Here is a 10151-nt window from a genome sequence, read left to right as displayed (position 1 = left end):
ATATAATATGATATAATGCAATGCAGTATAATACCATACAACATATTATATAATAACATAAAATAGTGTAAGACGATAATATATGAAATAATATGCTATGATACAATATAACAGTTAATGTCGCAGTGTAAGTTACGCTCTTCTAATAATAATAATAATAATAAAAATAATAATAATAATACATGATGTAATAAACAACAGAATTATATGTTGTAATATACTATGATAAACATTGCACTTTAGGATGGGCTTCAACCTTCAAGCCATTTCGCACCCTCTCATTCTGCTACTAACGCAGAAGGCGATAGCACCCAGTCGACGCCGTTCTATTGACCAAATGTCATCATAGACGCTCGGGGAGGCATGAGATAGGGACTTGTGAGGACTTAGTTATCTCACCATTTGACGACCAGCTATACAATAAGCTACACGTTGTTAAAATCCGTTCATGTTCAACGGAGATATCAATATTTTTGTATGAGCAATTTTCCCCCCATTTCCAGTGGTAGGAGTTTTGTGGCAATATAATAAAGCGATGTTTGGGAGCAAAGATTTTTAAAAATTTCGAATCAAATGAAATGGTTCACAATCTCTTAGGTGAATTTAATGGGCTTAGGCTACACCGATTTCCGAGTTCCGGTTCTGAAGTTATCGGGAATATAGAAGTTCAATCGTTTTCTCAAAGAGAGCCAAAACGTATTTCATAAACAATATTAAAAAACTTATGTTCACATACAAAATTATTGAATTTTATCTGATTCCGACTCCCGATTTTGGAGTTACAAGATAATGAGTTTTTAAAATTCAAACCGTCATATTAATTCATGGCCATACGAACCGCTTTCGGGTTATGTTGGTCTATGAATACCTCTAAAATGGAACTCGCTTCGACATCTTATGGAATGCTTAATTGATAGTCACACGTTTAGATTCAAAGGAATAATTGGATTGGAATGGATTCATACAATTTCTCTTTAAGATCCTACTTGGAGTCTCGAAATTACATGGTAACGAGTGATTGAAATTTCTAACTGTCATTTAAAACGACCGTCATTAAAATAATTTCATGAGAACTAAAAACACCGAAGTATATTCATGTAAAAAATACATGCGAACTGATAAAAAATGTATCATCTCACTGCTAGGTGGAATAAGCACGTTTTTGAATAAAATAAGCATTTTACAGTAAATCAATTTACTTAAGACGCAGATCCATTTCCAATCCATTTGAAAAAGTAAAGATGTTTTTAAGTGCGTGCTTGTTCACTTCTGCAATTATGATGTGTTTTTCATGCATTGTTTCAAAAGCAATAAAATATAAGTCGTTCGTATGTGTGTTTTTAATCAAAGGCTTTTAGAGTCTTCAGTTTTCATTGCAGTATTTATATTATGGCACCATTCAGATGCTGCTGAAGAATCCAATCAGCGTGTTTACTGTGAGATAGCGTAAATTTTAGGCATCGTCAGGAAGGTAGACATATTTTTTAAAAAATACTAAAACATTTCGAAACAAATTTTTTCACACTTCCAATTTTGGTTCGACTCAGGTTTTTTTATAATATATAAATAATTTTTGGACACGTAGAAGCGTTTTGGTCTTATAATTTTTAAAAATAGTTTTGTGTTTTTCTAAAATATAACATTTAACTATCCGTCTCCATTGAAGTTATATTTGAAGGAAACGCAGGATGCATAACTACTCGAACTAAACACCGTGCGTTTCATTACAATAGAGCTTCAAAGGAAACGCATGGTTGATTGCTATTATTTTTCGTCCACATTAATAAAAATGAAACTGGAACACTTTAATGGGTTCAAAAATTATTTGTTCACTACTAAAAAAATCAGAATAGAACCCAAATAGGAATTGTGAAACCATATGTTTCAAAGTCGCTTTTAGAGAAGGGGCAGTGGGGGCCGTGCCACCGGGCCCGCGGTCTTGGAAAGCCCTTGAGGGAACCCCCGAGCAAAAAAAAGATTATTTTGTTAGTTAAGGGCACAAAAATAAATCTTGCCCCCGGGCACATTAATAAGTAAAAATGGTGCTGATATGTTTCAAAAGTTTTTAGTATTTTAAAACGCAAGAAATACATTTCCAAAACAAATAGAAGAAAAATGTAAACCTTCCAAGTTGCTTCAAAAATTAAATGATATGAACACCAATAGAACCACCCTAGCTCCGTCAATATGACAGTTAAAAAGTTGAAATGATGGGAAAATTGTTTCCAGCCCAAGCTCTTTCAAATGTGATGTAACAATATGAATTGTGAAGGATGATTTCATATGCTTAGACCAGGATTTGTGCCAATAAACTTTTCTACAGTTTTCAACTTTACGCCTAAGATCGATTCCACATTCCCTCTCATTCTCCCACGGTTCGTTTGAGTAACATCTTCCATCTACCAGTTCTTTAAATTCGACAACGAGCCACAATTTCATTTTGGAGTTTTTGTTATTTTCCCCTTTTATTTATCGATTTACTGTTGTTATATTGAATGAACATCACAATCCATTAAAAAAAGATTATCAATACTAATATGTTCATGATAATCTATGATGCTATCGATAACTACCCTTTAATAAATCAGGTTCGAATGTTTTGGAGATTTGGAGTTTGGAAGATTTATGTTGCACATTTGAGTTTAAGTACTAACTTAATCACTAGATTGAATGAAAGTGACATGAGCTCCATTTTATCACATTTGATTACTAACAGATCGGCTGAAAAGTTCGTATCGTTTCTATGAGAGGGCACCACTAAAATTAAATCCATACCATTTTCAGTTAGTACCAACCTTCAAAAGATACGTGTATAAATTTGACAGCTGTCCGATTATTAGTTTGTGAGATATTGCATTTTGAGTGAAGCTACTTTTGTTATTGTGAAAAAAATGGAAAAAAAGGAATTTCGTGTGTTGATGAAACACTACTTTTTGATGAAAAAAAGTGCCGCCGATACCAAAAAAATGGCTTGATGAGTGTTATCCAGACTCTGCACCGGGCGAAGCAACAATTCGTAAGTGGTTTGCAAAATTTCGTACTGGTCATATGAGTACCGAAGACGGTGAACGCAGTGGACGTCCAAAAGAGGCTGTTACCGATGAAAACGTGAAAAAATCCACAAAATGATTTTCAATGACCGTAATATGGATATGAGAAAGCTTTGTGCAAAATGGGTGCCGCGTGAGCTCACAATCGATCAAAAACAACAACGAAAAACCATGCTGAAATTGAACGAATTGGGCTTCGAATTGCTCCCTCATCCACCGTATTCTCCAGATTTGGTCCCCAGTAACTTTTTCCTGTTCTCAGACCTCAAGAGAATGCTCGCTGGTAAAAAATTTAGAAGCAATGAAGAGGTAATCGCTGAAACTGAGGCCTATTTTGAGGCAAAGGACAAATCGTACTACAAAAATGGTATCGAAAAGTTGAAAGATCGCTATAATCGCTGTATCGCCTCTGATATCAATTATGTTGAATAATAAAAGCAAAAAAATGTATGTTTCTATTAAACGATACGAACTTTTCAGCCGAACTGTTATTGTCGGTACTTCCGGAACTGAAAGCTGTATATCGGCTCAGTGACATTCAGTTCATTAAACCATAAACTAATGTGACCTTAAACAATTTGTACGATTTAAAATTATTATTGTTATTACTATTATTATTATTATTATTATTATTATTATTATTATTATTATTATTATTATTATTATTATTATTATTACTATTATTATTATTATTATTATTATTATTATTATTATTATTATTATTATTATTATTATTATTATTATTATTACTATTATTATTATTATTATTATTATTATTATTATTATTATTATTATTATTATTATTATTGTTATTATTAGTAACACACACATTTCTAACAAACGAACCATCACGTAAATTTAAGCTGGTACTGCGAAATTCTTTATTATATGGCCGGATGTTTTTGCTGGAAGGCTTCGGGGTTTCCATTACATATTTTGGCCTTCCTAACAGCAGCAATATGGAAGCTATCTGATAATCAAATGTTGATCTGCTGTAAATCTACATGTATCCACTGGTAATAGCTTGAACTGATGGTGGCTTCACACACATATACACACAACACGCCATTAGGGACAATGCTACTCAATTAGAGTTTAAGCTGTATGTCTGCTTCGCGAATTATGTTGTGTTACTAAGAGGCATTATAATTAAATATAAACTGTTATGCACTGACGAGACGAAGATGAAACGTAAAAGAAAGCATGTTTTTCAGATTTTGTGGCACATTGTAAATTTCAAATTGTTGAACGAATTTGCTGCACACAAGGTAAATCGTAACGATTGATCTATTTTATCATCTACATTTGTGCTGTAATAGTATTTCTTTAAAAATCTTAGTGCAGTGGAACGCACTATTTAACGAAGTAGCCTTAAATTACTTAGCCCTTTTTTGTTCCTTCTTACAGTGTCTGGATGATAAAATTCAGTGTGTAATGATTGATAAACTTCTAAGTCGGATAGTCCGTTGCAATAAAACAGTTTATTCTATTAGCAACTTCAATAGAATAAAACAGTTTCTTTGATACTGTAGGTGGTGGTACTATGTCATACATCATCACATCATACCTTGCATTTTGTGCGTCATCTTCACTTTTGATCATTATCAGTAGCGATCTTGCAGTCGTACTACTTACGTATTCGTTTCCTTGCTTCCTTGTTCAGCGCAGTAGAATGCAGTGTATTAAAGTATTTTAGATCATTTATATTTCAATCTCACGATGCATCGTATAATTAAAATTTTTACTTACTTGTGTATTATCGGGATTTCCGGTTCAAATGGAACAAACATATTGTGCCTGATGGGAGTTCCTAGCCCTAGCCATCACATTTGGAATCGAGTTTTGATGGAAGCATTGGCATCGAAAGGATTCAACTTAACAATTGTTTCACCGGATATTGAAACGACGATAAAACCGAATTTGACGTATATTCATTTGGAAGAAACTTATCATACGATTCACGACGGTGACGGTGCAATTGATTTTTACGAGGTTGCTCAAGAAAATATGATAAAGAGTATGTTTTCGTTCTACGATTATGGATTTGCAATGTGTAGAGGTGTACTAAAATCGAAAGGTCTGGATGTGATTTTGAACTACCCGAATGATTTCAAGTTTGATTTAGTGCTATACGACTTCACATGCGGCCCTTGCTTAATGGGCTTGTATCACAAATTCGGACAGCCTCCTTTGATAGGGGTTACAGCATTCAACATTCCTCCTTATACCGTTGATTTGATTGGTGGTCACAAGTATCCGGCCTATATACCGTATTACACGCTGACATACGACATAGACATGAATTTTTTTCAAAGATTGAAAAATGTTTTAATCTACACAGCTGATAGTTTGTAAGTATTACGCGTGATAATTGTTCCATGGGCTGAGAGATATATTTCTTCATTCGTATAGGTATCGTAATTATCACTTCATTCCAACGACTGATGAGCTTGTTCGGAGTCATCCAGCATTCACAAGTATACCGTATCTTGGAGAACTGGATAAAAACGTGATGTTGATGCTAGTTAATTCACACCATTCAGTTGACTTTCCCGAGCCTATTCCTCAAAATATGATTCAAGTAGGAGGTCTTCAGATCACTCCAACGAAGCCATTGCCAGCGGACATCGATGCATTTATTCGAAGTGGCAAAAAAGGAGCAGTTTTGTTCTCACTTGGAACCAACATTCTCAGCTCGGATCTAGGATATGAACGGATTGTTATGTTTCTTGATGCGATCAGACAATTTCCAGAATACAAGTTTCTTTGGAAGTTTGAAGCTGATCCGACGAATTTTAATATTCCTGAAAATCTAATGATGCGAAGGTTTTTTCCTCAGAATGACATCCTGGCACATTCTAGTGTGAAGTTATTCATCACTCATGCCGGTTTGTTGAGCACACATGAGGCTACCTGGCATGGTGTTCCGATGGTTGGGATTCCCTTCTTAGCTGATCAGTACCGGGTAATCAAATTTGATCAATTCTACTATTCATAATGCCAGTTTATCTCACTGTACCTCAAGACAAGGTAAACTATTTGTTTTTCTTTTGATTATAAGCGGTTGTTACTGTTTACAGAATTTGGAAAAATCTTTACGGGCGGGTGTCGCAGAGAGACTGGTGATCTGGACTGTAACTACAGAACAAATTGTTCAAACAATCCGAAAAGTGTTGGATGATCCTTTGTATCAACAACGAATGCTGGAAAAATCGGCACTTTTCCGGGATCAGCTTGATAAACCTTTGGATCGTGCTCTCTGGTGGATCGATTGGTCTTTAAGACATCCAAATGCGAAAACCATTCAATCACCGGCTCTCCACCTGGGGTGGTTTCGGAGTGAACTTTACGACGTAAAACTGTTCGTTTTGTTTGTTTGTTTGGGAATCGCAGTCCTTGCAAGATGTGTTTATCGAATTTTAGTTGTTAGTAGTATCAAGCCGGATGAGGCGAAAAAACAAAACTAAGTGTCCAACTTCATTTTTATTTTAATATTGCAACGAACAATCATCGATTGTATTTTCTTTTCTTTACTGGTACTATTCAATAGTCACAAGCTTTCAGAATGGCCATGAATGTGAAAAACAATCTTCATCTTGAGTCATTCGATTCATCAGAAATATAATGAATAAACGAAGAAGTTTTTAGAAAAAGATATAATTCATTACCCATTCTTCTCCCCTTTACCCACCCCCATCTTGGCGGGCGTGAGTCAAGATGACTGAAACTTCGGCGAAATGAGTGTGACCAGTCAGAAATTCGTAATGAACAAGCTGCAATTGTTTTTTCGCCAAACTTACGTTTTCCTTTTTAACTTTTAACCTTTCAATTTGTTAACCGTCAATCCGATTTTTCGAGTTTTTTTTACATCTTAAGTAGAAAATTCGAATTTTTCAAAGAAAAATATGAAGACATGTTTGTGTTTGATAACGCTCATAGCGAGGACCTACAAGTACTCGGAGTATTCGAGAACCGTGCGCTAAGGACGATCTTCGGTACCACGAGCTTTCTGCACCCGCGAACCCAGTTGAATCTAAGATGGTGAAGATCGGTTCAGTCATCTCCGAGAAAAGTGAGTGAAATTATTTTCACTTTTTTGGTGCATATCACGTTATTGGTGCATATTTGTCACACACACATACATACACATACACACACAGATATTTGCTCAACTCGTCGAACTGAATCGAATGGTATATGATGTTCGGCCCGGCCGGGCTTCGGTTCAAAAATCGGTTTTCACAGTGATTGTATAGCCTTTATATATGAGAAAGGCAAAAACTAATCAATCGATTAATTCCAAATTTCCAGTGGTTGTTACTTATTGTTATAGATAGTTTGTGAACGAAGTATATCGCGAAAGACGTTTTTGCATAAGCAATGTTTTTTCCGAAAAAAATCAATCCATGCAAAACAGATTTTTCGAATAACTTTTCGTTCACAAACTAGCTATAGCATTTAGGAACAACGCCCGAACAAGCGTTTTGCGGCAGGGCCGAACAATCAACGATCTTTCACATATAACGATAATTTTTTTTTCACAAACATAGCAAAACTTATACTATACGACGCTTTTTTATTCATTGAAACAAAATTGTTTTCTCACTTCCTAGAGTAGTCAAAAGATTGGACTCCTTTTCTTGACTCGGAAGATATGTAGCCCCTTATTTGAATGAAACATGTATCACTCTAGGTAGGGTAAAAAGAATCCTTATTGAGAAAGAAAACAACACTTTTTATGTTTTTAAATCTTATTCAATCTAGTCTACTTTTAGCTAGATACACTTCTTCGTATTTTTTTTAATTTTCCTCGAGGTCTGCAAAATATTCCTCCCAAACATTTGACTCCTCCACAGCTTTCTATTTTGGATTACTAAGCCCTCTTTCGAGGTTTGAGAACAGAAAATAGTTGCGGGAACCTTGTGGGCCGGTGCATTACTTTGTAAAAAGAAACACTTGATGTAATCGACTCTAAAAATCGTCATGTAGAAATTTTAGCTAACTCGAATCCATCATTAAGATTGTAACTAAGTTCCGTGATCCGTTTTGTTTGAGCATTGTTCACTTGTACGTTCAATACTAATGTCGAACGCTGTGATATGGTGCCTTTAAAATACTCACTGGATACCACATCTACCGCCATATTTTTTTTATTTTTTAAATAACTATTTATTGGAATATGAGTTAAAATTAAATTATTAAGATTTAAATTGGGTGTTAAGACACAAGTAGTGACTTTTCAGCCCTATTATGTACATGATTTGGTTATTACCATGAGGACATCACTTGCGTCCGCAATTCAGAGATTGTTGTTGTTGTTGTTTTATTAGCAGTTTAACCTTCCGGTCATTCACTGCACTTTAATTAGAAAAGTGTGTATTTTACATGTCATTTCACAATAATCGATACAATTCGTTTTTTTCTTTGTTATTGTTAGAAATAGAGGATTATGATGTCGTTTTACTGGATTTTAAAAAGGTATTTCGTCCCAAATATTATGTACGTCGAAATCATGACATTCCGAAGAATCACCATATTAATCTATATCGCAGTTTCATTGAAATTCATGGATTATTGTGTAGAGAAAATTCTAAACCTACTTGTATTGTGTAATGGGGTAAAGGAACTTATATACTAACTTACTAACTAATACAGAGAGCGAATCGATTCAATTGAAGATTGTATCGATTTTTGTCGGAATTTGCTTATAATATTATGTGACATTACATCTAATGGTTCTATATTTGTGAAGTGTTTTCTTTTTGGTGGCACAACAACTTGACCAAATTGGTACTGCATAAAGCATGGCTGGTCTGAAAATTTATTTATAAATTAACAATTTGTTTTTTTAGACAGAGCTTAGAATTTCCGTTTATAAGAGGATATATACATTTAATATATTTATTACACTTTGCCTGGATTCCTTCAATGTGATCCTTGAAAGTGAGTTTTTGTCATACGTTAAACCTAAGTATTTAGCTTGATCAGACCATGTCAATTCCAGGCCATTCAATTTGAGAATGTGATTATTGTTTGGTTTAACAAAGGAAGCTCTTGGCTTATGAGGAAAGATAATTAATTGCGTTTTTGCTGCATTTGGTTTAAGTTTCCATTTTGACAGATAATCACTGTTATATCGCCATTTTGACAGATAATTACTGAAAATATTTAAACTTCTTTGTAGGCGACTGCAGATCACTCTTAGATTTCTACCTGTGGCTAACAGACTTGTGTCGTCACAGAATAGCGATTTCTGACAACCAACGTGTAGATTTGGAAGATCAGAAGTGAAAATATTTATTTATTTATTTATTTATTTATTTATTTATTTATTTATTTATTTATTTATTTATTTATTTCCATCTGACCTATGTTGGTCTTCATGAAATAGTGTATGGATGGGAAAAGCCCATTTGAAAATCAGCAATCTTCAAATGCGCGCAAAAACCCATCATCTTTTCTACTTTTTCACAAACATACATGCTTACATAAATACATTTTCATAGTCTTACATAAATACATTTTCACAATTTTAAATAAATAATAACTAAATAAATAACATATACGTGTTTTAAAATTCGTTAGGTCTAAAAAGGTTATTATCTATTGAAGTCTCTTAAGCCTATTTTTGAAAACGGTACTAGACACGGAGAAATCAAAATGGTCATACACACTATTAAATACATAACACATTGCCCTGATTGGTTCATTCTGACCATACTCTGTACGTTGAAAATCGAGCCTCAAGAAATTCCACGCTCTAAGGCTTCTCGGAGGAACATTGATATGTATTTGAGAGAGAATCTCCGGAGCATCGATTTGTCCACTTAGTAATTTTGCTATAAATACCGCTCTGAATATGGTCCTTCGTTTGGCTAGTGCGTCCATACCGAGCAAACAACAGCGATCGGTATATGGTGGCAGTTCTATCAGGATAATTAATTGCTTCGATTCTATTGATCCAGACGCTCACGTATGGGCTCCAAATATGTACTGATGCTTCGAGGACAGACCGAACTAGCGAATAATATAATGCTCGCAAGCAGTACGGATCGTTAAACTCTTTGGCGACCCTCACAATGAAACCAAGATTTCTATTTG

General features: G+C 34.5%; 1 protein-coding gene across 1 annotated transcript; it reads left to right on the top strand.

The window, feature by feature from the left end:
- The first annotated feature begins 4641 nt into the window (after positions 1 to 4641).
- LOC131437975 (UDP-glucosyltransferase 2-like) lies at positions 4642 to 6703 on the top strand. The gene is made up of 3 exons (XM_058607690.1): positions 4642 to 5401; positions 5463 to 6015; positions 6131 to 6703. Exons 1-3 carry the CDS (start codon positions 4770 to 4772, stop codon positions 6515 to 6517), a joined length of 1572 nt encoding a protein of 523 aa, XP_058463673.1. The 5' UTR covers positions 4642 to 4769; the 3' UTR covers positions 6518 to 6703.
- The last annotated feature ends 3448 nt before the right edge of the window (positions 6704 to 10151 follow it).

The sequence above is a fragment of the Malaya genurostris genome, chromosome 3, assembly GCF_030247185.1.
Source record: "Malaya genurostris strain Urasoe2022 chromosome 3, Malgen_1.1, whole genome shotgun sequence".
Classification (NCBI taxonomy): domain Eukaryota; kingdom Metazoa; phylum Arthropoda; class Insecta; order Diptera; family Culicidae; genus Malaya; species Malaya genurostris.
The sequence above is the reverse complement of the archived record's forward strand: the minus strand, read 5'-3'. Positions and strand labels throughout refer to the sequence as shown.

Coding starts and splice junctions, on each gene's coding strand:
- LOC131437975 (XM_058607690.1), top strand. CDS start 4,770: ATGCATCGTATAATTAAAATTTTTACTTACTTGTGTATTATCGGGATT. Junction 5,402..5,462: donor ATCTACACAGCTGATAGTTT/GTAAGTATTACG, acceptor TCATTCGTATAG/GTATCGTAATTATCACTTCA. Junction 6,016..6,130: donor TCTTAGCTGATCAGTACCGG/GTAATCAAATTT, acceptor TACTGTTTACAG/AATTTGGAAAAATCTTTACG.